General features: G+C 44.2%; 1 protein-coding gene across 3 annotated transcripts in view; it reads right to left on the bottom strand.

Annotated features, from left to right (window-relative positions):
• Positions 1–299: 299 nt before the first annotated feature.
• lingo2b (leucine rich repeat and Ig domain containing 2b) overlaps positions 300–21,562 on the bottom strand; it is a 42,468-nt gene continuing 21,205 nt past the window's right edge. Inside the window, exons 2-3 of one of the 3 annotated variants that reach the window (XM_047611913.1) lie at positions 14,398–14,547; positions 300–3,685 (exon numbers count right to left, since the gene is read on the bottom strand). In XM_047611913.1, coding sequence (XP_047467869.1) covers positions 1,774–3,642 — 1,869 coding nt within the window. In that variant the 5' untranslated portion in view covers positions 3,643–3,685; positions 14,398–14,547 and the 3' untranslated portion in view covers positions 300–1,773. Of the gene's footprint in view, positions 3,686–5,270; positions 6,456–14,397; positions 14,548–21,562 lie in introns of those variants that run through there. The other 2 variants (XM_047611912.1, XM_047611911.1) reach the window with 2 other exon arrangements.

Here is a 21,562-nt window from a genome sequence, read left to right as displayed (position 1 = left end):
GTCAGATAGATGTTCCTGTTAAAATGCTCCGCAATACCATATAAAAGTCATCATACTGGCAATTAAATTAAATTACTGGTGTTCCAGTGTGTTCCTGAGAAAGTATGCAGCTAAAACACTCTCCCATCACTTTGTACCTGTTTAATTATAATTTCCACTTTAATAATAATAATAATAATGTCAGTATTAAGTAGCTATATATGACATGCTGTCACCACCTGAAATGAGTCTTATTTTGATATCATAAACCCAAGTACTACTGTAAAGTCTGTAAAAAGGTAATACTGTGAGAACTCCAGTTTTAGGGGTATGATTAAGATTTATTTCCTTTTGAAAATATACCCATAAATTTGTCATATGAAAACAATTATACAACCTTGAACATTTTATCACAACAGGATCACACAAGTTAACACCCACGTCCCTGCATTACAAAGAATTGCCCTTAATCATTTTACAGTTTTTTTGTTTTTTTTTCTCGAAACATTTAAAACATTTTCCAAAAAAACAAACAAAACAAAACAATACAAGATTCCACTACAACTTTCAAAATCGCCATCTATTAAATACCCAGGACCCCATGGTACCCCCAGGGAAGAATCCGGACACGGTAGCTTGAAGTGGCGTGATCAAAAAAAAATGAGACAGGAGCGGGAATTCAACCCATAAATCTGTGAAGCTCAACTTTGTCTCGTCCCAAAGAGGGCACCGGCCAGTAAATCTTTGCCATTGTGTCTGGCCACCGACTCTTTTATTTCATATCAAGGGATTTGTCTGGCAGGAAAATCTGCCTGTGATTTATTATGTTATAAAATGGGTTTAACATGCCATTTCTACAGCTAGAAGCCTTTCCAGAGCAATAACACTTCTGACCAGTGCCGTTTCTCAGGAAAAACATTTTGTTTTGCAGGAAAGTGAGCTCTATGGTACAGACAAAGCTTTGGCCTCACACTGTAACTACATTTCCTTGAGTTTATAAAAATCCTCATTTAAGTCATTCCAAGGGGGGCAATGACCTATTTGAAAATTTATGCAGCATTTCTTTTGAATATATTAACTGGGATTTTGCATACAAACATAGTTAATGCTCTGTTTTACTCGACAGTATCATAACCGTTGTTTTGTCATGACCGAACAAGAGCAAAGGCCTGGAAAAATGCTTTGGACCCCATCATTCACTTTAATTGTTCTGTCCGACAAGAAAGGCAATGCGTGCACATGCACAAAGAGACACACAAATGCAACATGCGCCCACAGATGCACGCACACATACACGCACGCGCGCACACATGAACACAACACACACCTCTCACACTGCAGCTAAGATGGGTATTAGACAATTTAGTCCTGACATGTCGCAGCGATGATAGGTCTACTGCCACGCAAAGATGTCCCCTGTCACTCCCAGCGGTTCCCTCCTTCACCTTGATGTCACGGTGAGTCGACAACATCATAACTCATCACATCACCACTGAATCACATGCCTAGTGCAACACTATCACTCCCATATTGATATGTTGGTTATAGTTTTATATTCAGTGTACTGTATGAGAACATTATTTCATATAAACACGTCCACGGTTTTCATATATCACTTTTATATTCACAAGTCCACTTTATCACTAGATTACCGTCATATCGACACCCACTATAATAGTACATCACTTTCGTTTGTCACAAATCCACTGTGTGATAGAAAAAACATTTTTATCGGCTGATATGTGTGCACTGTGTTGTTGACGTTGCCATCATGTGTGTCACTCTGCGTCATTTTCAAATCATTTTCATGTTGACTCGCCGTGGGCCGCTGGTTTCTGTCACGTCTGCTGCTGCCCCGTTGGATTTACGAGGTACATACTCGATATCAAAGTTGCTCCTATGGCGTCCTTTCCCTCGACTCCAGGCAAACAGAAGCAGGAAACAAAAGACAACCACACCTAGGAAGGACAGGCAGCCCATGGCTGTAGATATAATGATAGTCTTTATGTCAATAGGGACTGTCATGTTGTACAGTATTGTCCCATTCCCCCATGTGCTGTTAGAGTCTGTCAGATAATTTGAGCTCCTGTTGCTATAGTGAGATCTATCCCCAATGCCCTGGCTCTTCACAGCTAAAGAGGCGGACAGACTAGCATTGCCAGCGGGGTTACTGGCAATACACAAGTACACCCCGCTGTCATGCAGCTCCGCTGCCTTGATCTCCAGAGTACCATCTGGCTGGACCTCCACCCTGCCACTGCTCTTTGTTGTGATGTAGCGTCTGTGAGGTGTAATCCAGACCACCGAGGGCCTAGGCGCACCCTCTGCCAAGCAACTCAAACGAGCAGGTTGACCCTCATCAGTCATCAGCAGCTGTGTCGTGTTGGGTCCAATCCGTGGCTTGGTGCAGGTCATGTACCTGGAGACCAGAGGTTCCTTAAGGTCACGGAGAGTTTTCCCCAGGAGGTGCTCAGGCGCACTGCACTCAGGCTGGACATCCAGAATCTGCAGAGAGGGAGGCTTGTGGCTATTGAGCAGCCAAAGCAATCTACAGTCACACACTAATGGGTTTCCACCCAGACAGAGCTTCTGCAGGCTGTCTGGTGAGGCAAACACTCCCCTCTCCAGGGAGTCCAAGCGGTTCTGTGACACATCCAGGAGCTGCAATGATTTGAGGCCCATAAAAGCAAAGGGCTCTATAGAAATCAGCTGCGCCCCTTGCAGGCGGAGCTCCACCAGGTGTGGGAGTTGACCCAGCTCTCCCTGGTGGATATGCTGAATGCGGCAGTAGGATAGGTTGAGATGTGTGAGGTAGGGAAGGTTGCGCAATGCCGCCCCAGGGAAGGCAGACAGGTTAGTGTTGGTTATGAACAAGGTGGTCAGGTTGAGGCCGTGCAGTGAGAGGGGAGGCAGGGTATCCAGCGAAGGCCAGAAATCAATCTCTAACTGGCGGAGACGAGATAACCTCTTAAAAGAGAAAGGCTTAAGGAAACTAATGCTCAGGTAACGCATGTGCAGTTCGACCAGATTGTGCAGATGTGCCAGAGCATCTGTAGGGACCACGGTCAGATTGAATCGTTCCAAAGTCAGACTTTGAAGTCCAAGTAATCCGGTAAAGGCCCGCTGAGAGATGAAAACCAGTTCGTTATAGCCCACCTCCAGGGATGTCAACCGGCGCAGATCTTGGAAGGCATGATCCAGAAGAACCACAAGTCGGTTGTGACTCAGATCGAGGTGGGTGAGGTTGGTCAGGCCTGACAACACGCCAGCAAGAACCAGCTGAAGGAGGTTACTGCGGAAGTTGAGCGAGCGGAGGGCAAGCTGGGAGCGAAATGAGCCAGGTTCCACCGCGGTGATGAGGTTGTCGCTGAGATCCAGGTCCTCAAGCTGCTGGAATGAGGAGAAGTTGTCTGGCGTGATGACGCGTAGCTTGTTTTTACTGAGATCCAGGACGCGGGTCTCAATGGGGATGCCTTCGGGGATGCTGGGAAGACGCTTACGGTGGCAACTGACTGACTTGCTCTGGGCAGAGCATTCACATCGGGCGGGGCAGCTCAAAGCCGAGCTGGCCAGCAGAAGCAGCAAGGCCCCGCCCAGGAAAAGGTGGCCGTGGTGCGGGACTGGGTGTTGCATGTCTCTTTTACCCGCGTTGGCCTCTGTCATGGCACAGCTTCTTGTCCACAGAGAGCACCATCACGAACGAGCCCTGCAAGACACAATACACGAACGAGAGACACGTTAGAATACACTTAACTCAGGATGTCCGCGCCTGTTCCTCCCTCCCACTCCCACATATTCGACCTTTAACACTTGGCTGCTCAAACTGCCAAGTCTTTTCTCCTTTAATGAACTGTCCCTTTTCCCGGCAAGGCAGATATAATAGAACTCAAAGCAGGGCGAGACACCACAAGAAATAGAAATATCAGCTGTGGAAAAATGTGAACGTTCATCACCGTGTTAGCTCAAAAGGTTGCGGGCTAACTGGAGAGGTTTCGTGAGGATTGAAGACGTTTCCGCCCGATGGCAAGGCACGATCCTCGTTAGAGTGTGGTACCCATGTGCATGTGCGTGTGTGTGGTAGTTTTGCCTCATATATGACGGCGCATCTTGCTAAGGTGGGCGGGAGTATGTGGCAAACGTTCAAACTAATATTCGAACAAAAGAAGGAGAGAAAACGACAGCTCGTGTTTGCTTCCACCGCTGAACCCGATGAGTTTACAGCAGCATTTCGCCGACACAAAGCAACCAGCATGAATGGAAACAAATGTATATGAGACCTTAATAAGTAATCAGCATAATGAGTCACCTCACTGGTGCACTGAATACACACACAGGCGCGTTTTTCTCTTCTTTGTTGCCTTGTTGCTCCCACTCCTACTTTATGTTCCCAGTCTGTTCTGGCAGATAATTTCTTCTACATATTATGTTTGCTTTACTTTTCCTTTTTCCCCCCTTAATGACCAAACATTACATATAATCTCACGTTAAAGTCGTTTGATTCAGCTCGCACATTTGTGGCAAAGCTAATTTACTTGGCATTTCCGCAGCCACTCCATGGCGAGCATATCCATAGCTCACGATAATGAAAAGTGTACGGCCGTGGCAGCCTTTTCTCGTTTGCATGACGGCTACACTGCAAATTTACCCGAGAAGCAATAAATACAATTAAGAATATAGCTCGTTGTCACTGCTTCTCAGTGTTTTTACGACTGGGTGGTGAAATTTGCAGTGATGATTTTTCAATTTATTTCTTCTTATTCTGCATTTGCTTTGCACACTGTGTTCATTAACACGTTGAAATGTGTCTCAGGTTTCCAGTCACTGCATGATGTAAAGGGGGAGGGGGAAAGGGGGGTGGAGGAGGGGTGTTAGGGGGTGGGGGGGTTAGAGGAAGAAGAGATAACGACAGTGTAATGAGGAGACGCATGCAGAGTTCAACTGTAAAACACTCCGGTCTCCGAGAGCCGAGCCTCTCCGCGGCTTGGACAGACCTTGACAGAGAACCACCTTCCAGCAGCCACAGGTTGTTGAATTGACAGATGGCTGTGTAGACAGAGGGGCTGACCATAATTGCCTCATTACCAGCACTATCTGCATTCCGCTCATGGCTATGTTTGCCAATTAGGTGTGCAAAACGTACCACGCGTCTGCGAGCGGTGGAAATTTAAAGCGTAAAAAGGGCGGAGAAACATGTTGGAGATATGAAAGGCGTCTTTTTGACTTCTCGGGGTGCTCCCGGAGCAAAGCCCTGCCGAGGTAAGCAGGTGATGAGCGCGCAGGCAGACACGTACCTTACTTTGATAGTGAGGTGAGTGACGTTCGGAAAATAGCCGAGATGAGGCAGAAGGAGCCGCGGCGCACGCACTCTCTCCACTCGCTCCTCTTCCACCCTGTGCCCGGCTCATCGTCTGCACGGCTCGCATCTCCACATCTCTCCCCCCCTCTCTCTATCCCTCTGCTGTCTACCGCTGCCTCATCTCTCCCCGCCGTCCTCCTGTCCGCACATCTCCCGCCTGACTCCTTTTCCCTCCCCGGTCCTGCCTGGCCAAAAGGCAAAATCCCCGGTCCGTTCATCAGTCCCCGCAGGCTGTTTTTTTTTTTTTTTTTTTTTTTTATCGATCGCGGCGCAGACACATCAGATGCCAGGAATGTAGCCTTTAACAAAGAGCAGGCCGTTGCCACAGCAACTACAAACCCGTACTCTCATCCGCTCTGTATAGTCTGCCAATCACATTAATGAAAAAAAGGATGAAACTGAGTAAAGAGGGTGATTTTTTTTTTAAATATAAATTTTCATTTAGTGCTTTCATTGAGGCAACGTACAAATTGAATATATTCCTAGAAATTCACCTCCATTGATTTCATTGGAGACGAGCTCAGATTTAGGTGTTTCCGAGCTGTCATCCTGACTGCCTTGCTATTTGTCGACCTGTCTTGTTGCCCATCCATCTGGCGCTCTGGTAACTATTCGTGTCTCTCTACCTTATTATCCATCCTCAAGCCTGCCTCTGTCTTTGTGTATTTATCAGTCTGCCTTTCACCCGTCAGCCTCCCTTCCTCCATGCCTCTGTTTAATAATTACAGTCCAGTTGTCTGCTGCCGCTGCAGTGAGGGAACTGGTCTGGTGATGTGTTGGAGAGTTGTACGTCAGGCGGCGCGCAGTCTTATCACGGCTCTGGCTCGGAGAGTGAGATTTTAAGCTCGTGTCAGAAAAAAGGGGGGAAAAAAAGAAAAAAAAAAGGTGGCTGTTGTTTTGTGCTGTTTTAAGCACTTTCATTATTTGGCTTCGTCCGCAATTTGAGTCGCAAGACAAATTTTAACCGAAGCCAACTTTGTGCAGTTTGAAGCAGAAATGCCCCCTCCTGTCATTTAGTGTATCACATCATGAATCAAAATCTGTCCAGATTTCACAGCGCAGACACTGATGAAATAAAGATAAATCCCGGCAGACTCTAAATGAAGTCCTTGGATTAAAATAATATTTCTGGGCTTGTAGGAGTGCATAATGTTGAGAAACGATGTGGCTTTGATTCTCCTAAAAAGACCAGCAGTCTGTTTGATGTCCCAATCCATAACTGGCCTACTGAGCCCACTGTCCTCCAGCTGCCTTCTTTCTTTCTTTCTTTCTTTGCATTTTAATTTGTTTGGCTTTGAGACATGTTGCTTACCCCCCAAAACGGCTGGCCCCTGATAAAGGTCGACAGTGTAAATTGTAATACAATTTAAATATCAAAGAATAACTGGAAAAGGAGCAGCTGCTAGAATTTAAAATCACTTAATCACCACTTCTAACTGTGGCACCGTTTAAAGAAAGAGTCAATATTTTTACAGAAACTAATGTGGCTTTGTTCTGTGTGTTTCGTAGCAGCTGGTCACAATTTGCCAAAGATTAACCAACTTGTGTCGATGAGGGCTCTGTTTTCATAGCAAAAGAAAAAGAAAAAAGAAAAAAAAAAGCTTTTTACACATCCTGGCACTGACAGGTGTTGAAAGCACACAAAGGCAGATTGGGGGGAAAAAAAGTAATTTCCATCATGTTTAAAAGTCAGTAAATCCCATTGGGTTCAAGGGAAATGCGGCTCCAAAGCTAAGAGACGCTTTCAGACACACTGGTTTGTGTTATAAAACCCGAGCGGCACATCTAACGCTGCATTTGCAGATGTTTAAAAGCGCGGCTTTCGTGACCTTTACCAAGCTGCACCAGTACTATTTAGATTAACAATGAACAACGTTGTCTATGTGGAGGATAAAACGGGTCACTGGTAGCCACGAGCTCTCACAGATAATTATCACCCACCTCTGCAGTTACCTTCCATGTAAATCGCTTTCATGTCACGTGAGAGGGAAGACAATGATTGTCTTGTGGTACTGCCTCTCTGTTTATATGGAATACGCACTATTAAAGAAGGATACATCCCTATAAAAGCCGTATTATGGCTACTGTACAAACATTCGACCATTAAAGTGTGTTAATACTGAGAGATGATTGTTTTACTGTAGAGTTGGAGCTGCTTGTTCAGCGTTAAACTCAAACAAAGGCAACTGGATTTCTAAGATTCATTAAAGACCCACTCATTCAAGCAGCTTCAACACTGGTGGGAAGTTTAAATGGCAACACCCGTGGGCGTTACCCACCCGAAACTCACATGACTGGGGTCTGTTAACAACCAGATACTCACATATGATTGGAAGGATCAGACGTTCTCTCTATCCACTGAATGGTGGCACATTATCAGCCAGAGGCTCCGAAGTGTGATTTGAACCTTCTTGGGAGACATCTGTTAAGACTGCGTTGTAAACTGATGGCAGATTATGTCTCCGTCCGCCTGTTCAGAGATTTCATTTGTTTTCCGATGCGACATAAACGGCTTCCTTCCCTCCTCCTCTCTCACAACCTGCCTCCTCTGGCCGTAATGTGTAACGTTTGTGCCCTAAAAGTAGTGTCCTTTGCCCTTCGGGTGTGGGTGGATTAATTACCTATAAAAGACACTGTTGCCGACACGAAACATCCATTGTTTCGGCAACAGTGATGCACAGGTCGGCTCTGATGTATTGCCTTGATGTAAACCTGACGGATGTAATGAATGAATTCGACTGGTTTTAAATAAATAATCATTACAGCAACGCTTTTTAGGTAAAAACAGAAAAGAAGTACTTCCTTAACAGCCTGTTGATGTCTTCAGTCGGAAACATCTACTCATTAACACATAAAATCCACATAAATGGCTAATATATGACTTGTTAATGATGTGAGCTTTTACTTCACCCCCCTGCAACCACTCCACTATTAATCAGACTCTGAAAGCCTGACATGCTGATTTACCGGGGCGCATGCAGACATAAAGTCTACGCATAAATATCCTCTACGGTTTTTGCACAGTTTAAGGGTGGTGAACCTGTAAATTGTCGGACGGGCAGGCTGCTGTATTCAGCAAAAATATTTGATGAGTTAACCTCCAGAAAGAGCAGACAGAAAAAGCTAACTAACTAGCTAGCCGGTGACAAGGCAGACAGGCAAAGTGTTTCTCTCCGGAGTTGGTGGAGACCAAAACAGAGCAAGTAGAAAAGTTAATATTTGACTAACTGTATATTCACCAGTTAAATATACACAGTATTTTAAATGAGCTCTAATCTATTTTCATCCCAAACCCCAAGTTTAATTTCCATCCCAAAGAAACGCACCAAATTTAGTCCGCAAGACGACTGAGAGCCTCAAGTGGTGATTCGAGGAACTGCAATCCCGTTTCAATCGCTTTAAAAGTTTAAAAGCGATGAGAATTCTTTTTAATAACAGTCTGGCCCCAGAACAGAGGCCTCTAGGGGGCACCATGTTAGGACGACAATTATTACCATCTGTAATAATTCAAAGTTGATGAATATATTAAACAGATAATCGCTTAATGAATCTCAATCACTGACATACGACTGTGCTCGAGTGGCCTATTTAGAGCCACGGCTCTGAAACCTGACCCAGGCCGACCAAGGTGGCACACATACAGCGCCGAAGTGACCGTCTCCTCGCTCTGATGTCATATTTTTAGAAGCGCTCCTCCAGCCGTGCCACGGGAAGACATGCACGATCCCATAGAATTTTGGGGGAAATGTTACGGAGAAGGGCGGCCCGAGGGGGTTGAGCATTTTGGGATTTGGTTCTGAATTGGATTAAGAGTCGCAGCGAAAACTGTGGAAAATCTGACAGCCCGAAAAGGAGCTGCGGGGAGATGCATGAGTCACTGAGAGGCTGAGCGAGAGAAGAAGAGGGGAAATAAGAGAGGAGCAGAAGATAAAGCAGAAATGCATGAAGAAATCAGAGCCACGGGATGGGATAAGAAAAGCAGAAAAAAAAAATGTTTTCTTGAGATGACCGCGATTTGAAACGCGATTTTTAACTGAGTAAAGCTCGACAAACTGATTACAGCTCCAGCGAGCGGCAAATCTTGGTAACATTCAGCGCTCGTGTTGATTTTAATCTGCGGGCCGATCCGTCAAGACGAGCACCATTAAATCCCTGTTCATTATTACACCACTTACCAAATATGTGGCCTCTGACAGGAGCAGCGCTAGCACGTTTTAGGCTGAGAAGGACTTAATTGGACTCTGCGATTTTAAAACTACTCCAAATGGAAGAACTGAGGGCCACAAAGCAGTGTCTGACACCTGTCTTCCTCTGGCGCTTTGCGAGCGCAGGTTTGAGCTAGTAGCACAGTTGAGGCAATATAAGCGCTCACAGGTAGCGCTATGACAGAAGTTGTGGGTCATTTTTGTGGTCGCGGTGTCGGATAATCTTTACTATAAATATTCCCCCCTCTTCTCGCAGACACGCAAACGTGAGGCCTTGGGTTCATTCACACGGCCGTCGCTGCTACGCCCCAAATCTCCTTTGAAAGAGGCCGTTATCATTCTCCTCCCGCCACAACCTGCGTGAGGGCCATTATCGCACATTTAGCGTTTGCTCGTTTTTCTTGTTTTTTCTTTAAAGCCTCTATTTCTTTTTAAGTTTTCATTTGTCACTTCGGATCACTGGAGCCGTAAAAAGCACAACGTTTTCCCCCATCCCATTGTTTATCCGTGTTTAAATATTAAACGCGGGCCGGGTTGCTTTGCTCATTTCCACATATAACGGCGGGCATGAATAATGGAATTATTTCACGAGAGAGTTCACATGCGGCCGATTACTGTCGCAGTGCGATCACAATAACACAAGCCGCGTGATAAATGACCTGAAAGGACGTCGGATCTCTTTTCGCATCTTGTGACGCCGACTTGGAGACTAACTTTGTTTTGACACGCCAAATTAGGGAAACATGAGGGGAGCATATTCTAGTCAAGTATCGACACGCACGAAACATTAAACTCCCAGCTGATTTTTACGTGCATACAATTAGACAAAAGCTACATAGGGCGGAGGAGCTGCAGGACGTTATGCTGTGAAACAGCTGCGGTGTGGACTGATGCGGGCAGACATCCCCCAATGCTCTCTGCTTTCGGTGTGACCAGAGCACGGTCTAATGATAATTCGCTGTGTGTTCACTGCAAATACTAACAAGCCAAATGCACTTTCTATTCTGGGAATTGTGGCACTCTTGCACGTCCACCGACCACCCTGCGGAGTGCAAAATGTCAAAGGAGTTTTCAGGATGCTGCTCGGGAGTTGAGCCGTGTTCTTCTTGGCTAATTAGAGCCTGTGTATTCAAACTCAGCCAATTAAACAGCTCCTTTCTGCACCACTGGCCATGTTTCCTCTGAAGCGGTGGCTTGTTGAGCTATCAACAGCGCATCCTGTCTTCCACCATGCGGCTCGTCGTGCGTCCGCGATGCTGCGCGCACGTGGGGGGGGGGTGGGGGGGGGGGGGGGGGGGACACGTTGCTTCACCCTGCAGTCTCTGGATTTACAAAAGTCCAGTTAGTCTGACAGACGGAGGGAGGGGCCGCGTGGCGCCTCCGCAGCCGAAAGCGAAGAGCACCGACGCCGGCGTGCTCTGTAACGCAGCATCCGCGTTCCTCGACCAGCTGGGTGTGCAGTGTTCGACACAGCTTCCCGTTTGTCACGCTTAAATTTAACCTTGAACAGACAGGCCACAAATTTGCTTAAACTGTGTGACATGAATACATTCACCGGATGCTACTGATTAAAAACTACTTGTGTAAAACCAGCAATGCTCCCACTGCAAAAGTAAAATAAGTTCACACGCGTTAACCCGGGAGGGCCGCAGTGAAACAGAAGTGCGTCTGCTTGGCTCATCGCTGCAGTCACAGACCCTTTTCATGGCATGCATTCTGATTTGTCGCAGTGGGGAGAGCACAGGTGTATTAATGGTGATGACCACTTCCATTAAGTGAAGCTGCGGTCGCAAATACATCTGGGCTGTCCTGCTGTGACGAGTCAAAACGTCTCCAGTGAAAAAGGTTAATGGAATTGGGCAGCACCTGGGCTACCACTTCACAACAAATCGGCATTTTCTTTCACATTAGCAGGTCCTGATGATGACTGCTCTGCGTGTAGGCGTAGATGGAGGCCACTGATGATGAATAATTGTACTGAATTGGAGCTGAATATGATCTATTAAAAGCAGAACCAGGACATGAGAAAAAGCAAGGACTGACAGGGGAATCTCAGATAATTACCACGATATCCTCAATAATGCAAATAGTATCTTATCTGTATAATTTCTATGGTGGGACAGTTTCTAAGACTTGAGCAGTAGGTCAGAACGTAGAGTGGTCGTCCAATAACCGGTTCGATTTCGTTCTATCCCTAGTCTGTCTGTTGTGTCCTTGGGCAAGACACTCAACCCACCTTGCTCCCAGTATGAACTCCACTGGTGGATGATTGCGAGTGAGTGATGTCGCTGGTGGTTGGAAAGGCTGTAGGCGCGGATTGGCAGCCACGTTTCCGTCAGTCTGCCCCAGGCCAGCTGTGACTACTGAGGTAGTTTAACACCACCAGGGTGTGAGCGAATGATTAATGGATTCAGTTGTAAGCGCTCTGAGCCACTTTCTAATGGAAAAGCAATGCATTATTATTATTATTATTATTATTAAAACTTGAAGGATGCTTTGAAGATAAATGTCCTCCAGCTTTAGTCCCACAACGCTCTTGGAGGGACTCCACCCACTTTTTTGTGACGTAAAAAGAACTATTTTTTTCTGTGTAGTGGTTGGAACACACCCAAAAAATAAAATCCCAGTGGTCTGTTAACATATTCTGATGAGAACTGAGCCTGACGTACCGTTGAGGTAGGAGGACCTATGTAGCTGCTTCTACACAGAACCTAAGGCATGTCATTTCAGCATTGAAAACATGGAGAGCCCCCTCTAGGGGCTGAGTGTTTGGTCAGTCTGCTCCATGCTGTTCCATGCCAGGCTACTGTAGCAGAGAGGTATGAAGCCATTTTTTAGTCATAAGCCCATTTCAGATGTGCTTCTAGAATCATGAATATAATGGCTACTTTGCATGTTGGTCCCACATTTTAATCTCTTCTATGTAAAAGTTGTAATCATAATCTTAATACATCAGACCTACTGACATTTACTTATGGCTGCACAAGTCTGAAGTAAATGTCATCAAATTAAGAAAAGTTTCAAGTTGACCCTATGGACGACATCTTTACTGTTTTTGTTTTATTACGAAAAAGGGGTATGAAACGAATACATCATGAAATTCACAACTGGGATGCAGTGGCCAAACAAAGGTGGGATAAATATGTGTGTAAAATTCATCCATCCATTCAATCCATCACTGCTGGTCGCAAACATGTGATTAAACAGTGTGTAAGCCTTGCTGGTCTTACTATATTTAAACAGCACCTGTGACTAAATATCAAAGAGCAATTACTGCTTCAAAAAAAAAAGAAAAAAAAGAAACCATTAACAACTAGACAAGGTTAGAGCAAGGGTCTACAATTGCATTTATAGAAAAGACCTTCAATTGATTCGCTTGCTCTTTAGAATGTGAGTAATTTTTTGATACTTATTCCCACTGACCCTCTGCTACTTTTTCCAGAAGCTAAAGAACCCCAAAAAATCCATTAAGGTCCTCCCAGATTAATTAAGGAACTAGATGTAAGAAGTTAATTCTCTACTTAAAATCTCTTTTTTCAAATGCTATCTACCTCTCATCTACGTAGACGTACCATCATGTGTGTATCAATATTCATGCAACACTTGCTTTAGTCTTTACCCCACTTTATATTCTTCCTCAGTCACAGGGTAATCATGCGGCGAGTGATGACTGCTGGAAAAGATGGCCTTGCTTTATTTCAATAGCTGCTTAGGTTTCCAATAAAAGGACTAATCAGACTTTGAACGCTGCGTTCCCCTACCTAGCTTGGGAAGTGTTGGCAGCATGGCTGGTTTTTCTTGCCCTCTCCCTCTCTTGTTGTTCCTTATAAATGTGTTACTTGAAGGACACTCTCCATATTAGGTTTCTGTCTAATTTTAGTCTCGGTAGGCAGAACTCATCCATTTTTCATGGTATATGTATACCACCACTGATTCACAGGCCCCTTCCTCATTCACCAAAATGAGATTTGTCTTAGCACATTATACTAGCTTGTACCTGCCCCCGACTCCAGTAATCGTATCCTGCGCAAACAAGTTCTGGGTAATTCGTTTCAAAACTGCATTATGGTTTGGTTTGTAGTTTTGCAGGGGCGCCACGCAAAGCTCGCTGCAGCTGTCGTAATGGTTGGGATTATCTTCAGTTAAGCTTGTGTGAAATCCGAACAACACCAAAATAGCCCCACATAAGGCCCAGGGTTTTACTCGACCGTCTTCACACTTTGAATCATTCCAAAAGGAGATGGGAATCAGTGGCCGACTTCAAAAGTTTGCATTCCTCGTGAAGCAGAAACCGCACCGACCAAGATGTGGTGCTCCCTGCAAAGGTCAAGTGTTAACTTACATCTATTCTTTACCTCTAAAAATAAAAGGGGAAACAGAGTCGGCTGATATTAGAAGGTCTCTTGTTGTCAACATCTTTATGTTTGCCACAAAGCACATGGGAGGCATTTGTACTGTCCTAGTAGGGGCCTGTTGCAATTATACGGTGCTCCGATCGATCCCGCGTATTGATTTAAGTCGGTCCTCGATTTTAAGATTCAACAGATGCTTCTCAGGATTTCAGTGGAAATGAGAACAATGGAAAGTGCCCTCATTCAAAAACAGCAAGGTACCTCATAAATAAGGCATTTTATTTACTTTAAGAAGCTGAACCATAAATGACTAACTGCATATTGTCTGTTATGTTTACAAGAACTGAAAGTTTGATGAGGGTCAGTAAGGGCAGTGTGATGCAGTAGCCTTTTTTAAACTGAACTCGCTCTCGTTCTCGTGAAAGGAATATTTGCTGAATTTGGTAAGAACATCAACACTGCTCTCATATTCGCTCATATGAAAGCTGGAAGATGATCAGCTTACCTTAGCAAAAGGACTGGAAATAGAGGGAACCGGTAGTAACTCATAAAGTCCAATCTCGCTTGGTGAAGTTTAGTATGGCAGTCTATATTGTTTTGGTCGATGATTCCGGGAGTCTGGGCATCACCAGAGAAGAAAGTGAATCATTCAAGACTATAAGGGAGACAAATAAGGACAAGGAAAGGACAAGGGAAAAATAAATAGAAATCTATGGGAAAATTCTGTTACAGCAAAGTTGGCGGTTGAATGATACATATCCTGCCCATCCCCAAATTAAGTTACTATAACTTAAGCTCAGGAACAAGACCACAGCTCATGTCATTGTATTTCCCGGGCTCACGTATTAAGGTTTGTCTTAACCCCCTCCTTCTCCGTTTGTCTCAGTTTTCCATCCCTGTATTTTCTTCTTCTTCCATCTGTCTTTACGGGAACGAGGGGGACAAGGAGTCAAAGCTTCCCGAGACATGCCTTCACCCCGAGTCTCACTTGCTGGGCTCCTCTACCATCATCCATCTACAAATTCCGCCCCTTCCCTTCAACCCTTTTCATCTATTCCCTTGACCCCTCTGATCCCTCCATCGATTTCCCTCACATCCTGTCTACCAATAAACTACCTTGCTCCCACTAAGGCGTGGTCCTTGTTAGTGAATTGTCTGCTAGTCACACTGGAAAACATATCAAGGCAGTGATGTTTTGGTGGTGTCAAAAGCACATGGTTGAGCATCTAAAACAAATGAAGAGCAAAGGTAACTGGACATCCTCATTAACGCTCCAAGAGGCTTCTGCTGTTGAACAAGTCAAGAAGAACCAAGGAGAATACTTCTGTGAGTGGTGAAAGGACTTTTAATTAAACTCAAGCTACCCCAGTTGCCTTTGTTTTAGCTTTGTTTTAGATCAATACCATGACCTGTACAACTAAGAATCTTCACACACACAGCTTGTTTCACAACTGGTTCAGCCTTTGTAAGCAGGAGCTAACATGCCATTTGAATTTCATTATAGGGTGTGTTTAATCAATACAGAGAAGAAGAAAAAAGCAAGCAGAACCATTTTGCTGTGAACAAAGCCAAATCCACGGCGCTTAGATGACATGGAGGACAATGTCACTGTTACTCTTCTGTCCATTACTGCATAAAGCCCACCTAAGAGCATAATCTGCTCCCAACGCAGTAACCCCAGACCAATTTTCCACCACCAATTTGTGTGTGAGGAAGTGTGTTAGGTCTGGCTTCCAGAGTGCGCAGGAGCACTTTCAGAAGAACTTTGAACGGTGTAGCTACATGTCACAACGAAGCAAACCGCAATGGTCATTGTCACCAAATCCATTTTTTCTCAGAAATGTTCCTATTATGTGTAGTCACACGCGTAATATCCTACAAAATCTTCTCTCTGTTCTGAAATGCAATAACTTCCGTAAAAGTATCTGTTCAACATATAATAGCTCCAATTCTAACACGATCTGCTCAGTTCTAGTCACCATTGTTCCAAGTACACAGAAAAAAAAACAACACAGCTAATTAGCCACGGACTAGCGTGCAATTACAGAACAATGCAGACACACAACAAAAACAGCATTAGCCACCCACATTAGTTCTATGGAGATCTACTGCAGCAGCATAAACCAAGCTTAAGGGAGTCTCAGTGAGAAAAAAAAAGTTTCCTAACCGATGATTTAGATTGTGGCCTTGTCCTGTTAGCCCAAAACATCTGCCTGGGGCATTACCAAGATGGCTGCCAAGTGGTGAGACTTGCCTGAGGGCTTTTGCTCAAGAAATGGTCATCCTGATGGGTTTTGTTACATGAAGAAAATCTGTGTTAATTTGTGACCTTTTCAGGTGCCGGTAGACCTCAGGCAGAGCCCAGCAATCTGTTTACGTTAAGCTCCCAACCTGGATTTACTTAAGAGTGGAGTTGGCTCAGTAGGTAGAGAGTACTGTCCTCAAACCAGACTGTTAACAGTATATATACCACATATCAAAGTGTCTTTAAGCAAGACACTTAACCCAAGTTGCTCCAAGGATTTGGCACTGGTAAGTTTGTGTGCCTGAATGAACTAGTGGGTGTGTCATTGGAACTGTAATGCGCTTTTCTACCAAAAGGCAGAAAGGGGCTATATAAAATACATGACTATGTAACATTGATATTCTCATATAATTTTTAGAAAATAATTTGGTGAATAAGCTTATAGCCCTAAATCATGGTTCTATAACAAACCCCCAAACTGATGGAGAGATTAAACAGGGACTCTACTATATGTGTTCTATATTAAACTTGGCCTAGTGCTGTTTATAAACATACATTATTATTATCATTTTGCATTTAATATTAAGGTATCCCTTATCCTTTTACTAAAACACACTCATGGCTACTTTATTAGGTACACCTTGCTAGTAAAAGGTTGGACCCCCTTTTGCCATCAGAACTGCCTTAATTCTTCGTGGCTTACTGTCAGCAAGTTGGAAATATTCCTCAGAGATTTTGGTCTATATTGACATGACATACAGATTCGTCGGCTGCACATCTATGATGAGGATCTCCTGTTCCACCCCAAAGGTGCTCTATTGGATTGAGATCTGGTGACTGTGGAGGCCATTGTAGTACACTGAACTCATTGTCATGTTCAAGAAACCAGCTTGAGATGATATGAGCTTTGTGACATGGTGCATTATCCTGCTGGAAGTAGCCGTCAGAAGATGGTCCACTGTGGTCATAAAGGGATGGACATGGTCAGCAACAATACTCAGGTAGACTGTGGCTACACCATTACACCACCACCAGCAGCCTGAACCGTTGTTACAAGGCAGGATGGATCCATGCTTCATGTTGTTTACGCCAAATTCTAACCCTGCCATGTGAATGTCGCAGCTGAAATCGAGACTCATCAGACCAGGCAACGTTTTTCCAGTCTTCTATTGTCCAGTTTTGTTGAGTCTGTGTGAACTGTAGTCTCAGTTTCCTGTTCTTAGCTGACAAGAGTGGCACCCAGTGTGGTCTTCTGCTGCTGTAGCCCATCTTCTTCAAGGTTGGATGTGTTTTGCGTTCAGAGATGGTATTCTGCATTCCTTGGTTGTAAAGAATGGTTATTTGGGTTATTTTGAGCATTCTCCTCTGAACTCTCACATCAACAAGGCATTTTCATCCACACAACTGCAGCTCACTGGATATTTTCTCTTTTTCAGACCATTCTGTCTAAACCCTACAGATGGTTGTGCGTGAAAATCCCAGTAGATCAGTATTTTCTGAAATACTCAGACCAGCCTGTCTGGTACCAACAACTATACATCATCATACATCATTCTGATGCTGGTTTGAACTTCACCAAGTTGTCTTGATCTCCTCTACATGCCCAATGCATTGCACTGCAGCAGAATCAGTTTTATTGGCCAGGTATGTGAACACATACAAAGAATTTGACTTAGATCACTTGCTCAGTGGTACAACAAAATAAAAAAAATAAAAAACAACAACACTTCAATAAGCATAAAAATAGAACATGTGAAAAAAGAATAGACAAACTGTACAACAAAAATCGACTTTCAGAATTAAAAAATAGAATATACATCTATGCATCTGTATATAGTATATACAATGAGTATGAACATGAATGTGAACAGTATGAATATGAGCAGTATGAATATGAACAGTAGTATGTACAAAATGTAACGAGTTATTGGGAATGGTCACGTGCCGTGTCCAGGATGTGAGGGGTCAGTGGAGATTTTACCGGCCTGCTTCCTGAACCTGTACAGGTCCTGGATGAAAGGTAGGCCAGTAATTCTCTCTGCAGACCTGATTGTGTTAACAACCAATTGAACAGGTGTACCTAATAAAGTGGCCGGTGAGTGTATGCTGGCTTCATTTAATGTGTATTTAAATAAATTTAAATTTGTGGGGGAAATTAAAAAAAAAAAAAAAAGTCTAATCAACCAAAGATTTTGCGACTCCCCCTGCAGTACATCCGTGGACCCCCTAGAGGTCGTGGAGTCCCTGATGAAGACCTATGCCCTAAATGTCAAATAATCTTGAGATGTTTTTTTTCTGTTTCCACCTTCCTGCTTGAGACTCAATGATATTTTTAGACACGTTTTATATCAGCTGTTTGAGGCTCATTGTCTCTGAGAATCAACCCTCTCATTGAGACAGAAAAGATGATTCATCTGTTTGAATGAGAGGCCCACGGTCGACAATAGTGTAAGCGGATCAGAGTGCTAATAATTAGGTGATTAACTACTTCTTCAAAAGAAGTTCCCAAATGATTTGTAGATTCAAAAGCGTCTAGCTGCTACTTCATGCCTGTCAGCACGCTGGTGACTGCATACTCAATTTTCAGTTGATGGCAACATAATCTGAATTTACATTAGGGATTTGAACTCAGAGCAAGATACTTCTACCAAGGTATTCACTTAACATCAGATTTAATTTTAAACTGATTTCTGATTAGCTGCCAAAGCATTCACAATTATAATATACTCTCATTCCCTTTCCCTTTTTTTCCTCCTTAGAACTCACACTCCTCTCATGCCTTGGAAAGTCTCTTCCACTTACAAACTATGTCAGCATGGGACCTGATATTTTCTCCGTAAATTTGGCTCCATTTATCTAGGAAGTAATTTCCGCCTGCTCGCAATTATTAATAACAAGAATCTGATGAAAGCCCGAACGCTGGTAGGATCTCCGGAGCAGCGAGTTTATCAGACAGATGTTTGAACTCACGCGGACGTTTTGTGCCGAAGCCGCAACATGCTGCTTTGGATCAGTCGGTGTTTTAGGGTTTCGAGTGAGAGAAACAAGCTGCAGCGGCGTTACTTGCTTCCTCCGGTGACCGCAAAAGAATATAGAGCGAAAAAACAACTTCTGACAAGGTTTTTCCAGCTAAGTTTTCGAATCAAACGTCAGCTCATCGCAAGTCGTGATCCCTGACAGTTAAGCTTACTTGCATTTCAAATTATATCCGAAAAGATGAATAAAAAAAAGCTAAACAAGTTATCTGTTACTTTGAAAAACCTCACCTGAAGCATCTTAGATCCTGCTTAAGATCCAGACCATAGTCTCCATTTGCCTGAGGTACACTATATCTTTCCTCTCTGCAGTTTGTCAGCTCATGAATAAGTATCTGGCTTAGAATCAAAAGATATTTAGAGGAAAATACACAGGGCAGCAGTAAATATTGGTTATGTTGATATCAGCGTGTATGGGAGGCACAAGCGTGCCCCCGGACCCTCTGATCATTTTCCTAGACAGCCGTTTAGTTAGCGTCCTCCCTTTTTTTTTTACATCAGACCCTCAGCGAGGGATTAGGCGGCCCTAGCTGGCACTGAATAACATGGGAGGATTAGCACTTTCGCCTGTCACCAAATCAGTCTGACGGATTAGCAATCTCCGCTGTCACTCCCGAGAATTCACTCCAAACGAATTCAAGTCAGCGTGACAAGCCAAGGTGACTTTGGAGCGAAAAGGGAAAAAGAATAATTTTCATCAAGCCCTTCTGACAGAGCCTGGCACCGCGCCACTGTCCGCGCTAGCGTGACGGACATTTAGCGGGAGCGCGGGCGTCGGTCAGGCGGGTCTGCCGCATACGCTATGTTCAGGAGTTGAAGGCCAGACCCGTCCTCACTTGAGTTTTCAGCACTTGTTCAAACCCCTTGAAAGTACTCATCTGTAGCTCTGCATATGCTTAGCAGACCACAAATGAGTAAAGTGGAAAACTGCCCTGAGGCCCAAACATACCCAGTTTTACTGTGTTTCAACTCTTTCTATGCACTATGAATAACAGATTTTCTTTTATACCCTGCTTCGCTGAAACACCAAAGGGCCCCGCATTAATGCTTGAAGTTATTATTGTCCTCACGTGGTGCATATTTCTTCTAGATGCGTTTAAATCGAACCATCTCAGCGTGAGCACCGTTACAGGAGAATCGCTTGGTTTCACAGTCTCTTAGTTCGCTGAACTAGATGGGAACAGGGAGTTGGCGTGTGACGGAAGAATTTAAAAGGGACGAATTTAACTCTACTATTTCTGAACACTGCTTATCTCGCCAAAAAAAAAGCTAAAAAGCCTTAAATTGGCAGTCTTGGACATAGTTGACACCTGGTACAAAATGTGGTTTAATAGCCTCTGTAGAAAGTTCAGAGTAGGAGTCTGGTTGCACGCCACTTGGATCTCACTTTAACCGATACAGAGAAAAAATTCAAGCAATTGTACGGTCCTACAACCAATCAGGGCGATTTTGTTGTGAACAAATTCAACTCCACTCCAAAGCCCGTCCAAACGATCTGGTTGATCTGATCTGAACCGCTTGATGATAAAAGTTACTGCTTCTTTTCTGCCAATATTGCAGCGTGTTTCTGGGATTTCACCTGGGGACTGAACTGGCTCTCAGCCAATTGCAAGGAACCTGACAGCGTGTGATATGCGGCCTCGTGATTGGCTCAGCAGCGACGGGGCGGGGCCTACTGTGTACGGGAGGCAGATTGACAGGTACCCTGTGGCGCTCCGTGTGAAACAGTGCGCTGTTAAGACAGCTCCTGTATCACTGAATGATTCATCCGTTTGCTAAAATATGTTGGATTCATCTTAATGTGTATTTAAAGAAATTTAAATTTGTGGGGGAAAAGTTCAATCCCTCCCTCCCCCATTGCTATTGCATAGCATTTTTTTTTTTTTCCTTGGGCCATTGGCTGAGTCACCACTGTTTTTCCTCATTTGGATACACGGTGACTATTTTGAAAAATGGTCGCTACATCATACTCTTCACAAAATTGCTCTTTTTTTCCCATATTTTATAAATGTTTTAGTCTCTCGGAAAGCAGACGTCTCTGAATCACGCTCTTACAGACCTGCTGGTGCTGCGAGCATTTTACCTCGCTCTGTATTCCCTCTATTTTTGGAATCAAACCTGTGTCACTAAGGTCTCTGAAGTTTGTAGAGTGGCTGCACAACCAGGTGAGCTCGCGTTGTATTCTGCTCACTCTTTTAGGTCGCTTAACACATGAAAACACGACTCTCCTGGATGCTTCCCCCGCTCGCTCTAATAATTCCATGTTTGTTTTCTGAGAAATCACCCTTGGCCGGCTCCTTTTCACGATGGACAGCTGCAGATACCGCAGCACCCATGAGCTTTGTCAGCCGTTGCTATGGAGACTAAGACACTCATAGGTGCAAATCAAA

The sequence above is a fragment of the Mugil cephalus genome, chromosome 17 (genome assembly GCF_022458985.1).
Source record: "Mugil cephalus isolate CIBA_MC_2020 chromosome 17, CIBA_Mcephalus_1.1, whole genome shotgun sequence".
NCBI lineage: Eukaryota > Metazoa > Chordata > Actinopteri > Mugiliformes > Mugilidae > Mugil > Mugil cephalus.
The sequence above is the reverse complement of the archived record's forward strand: the minus strand, read 5'-3'. Positions and strand labels throughout refer to the sequence as shown.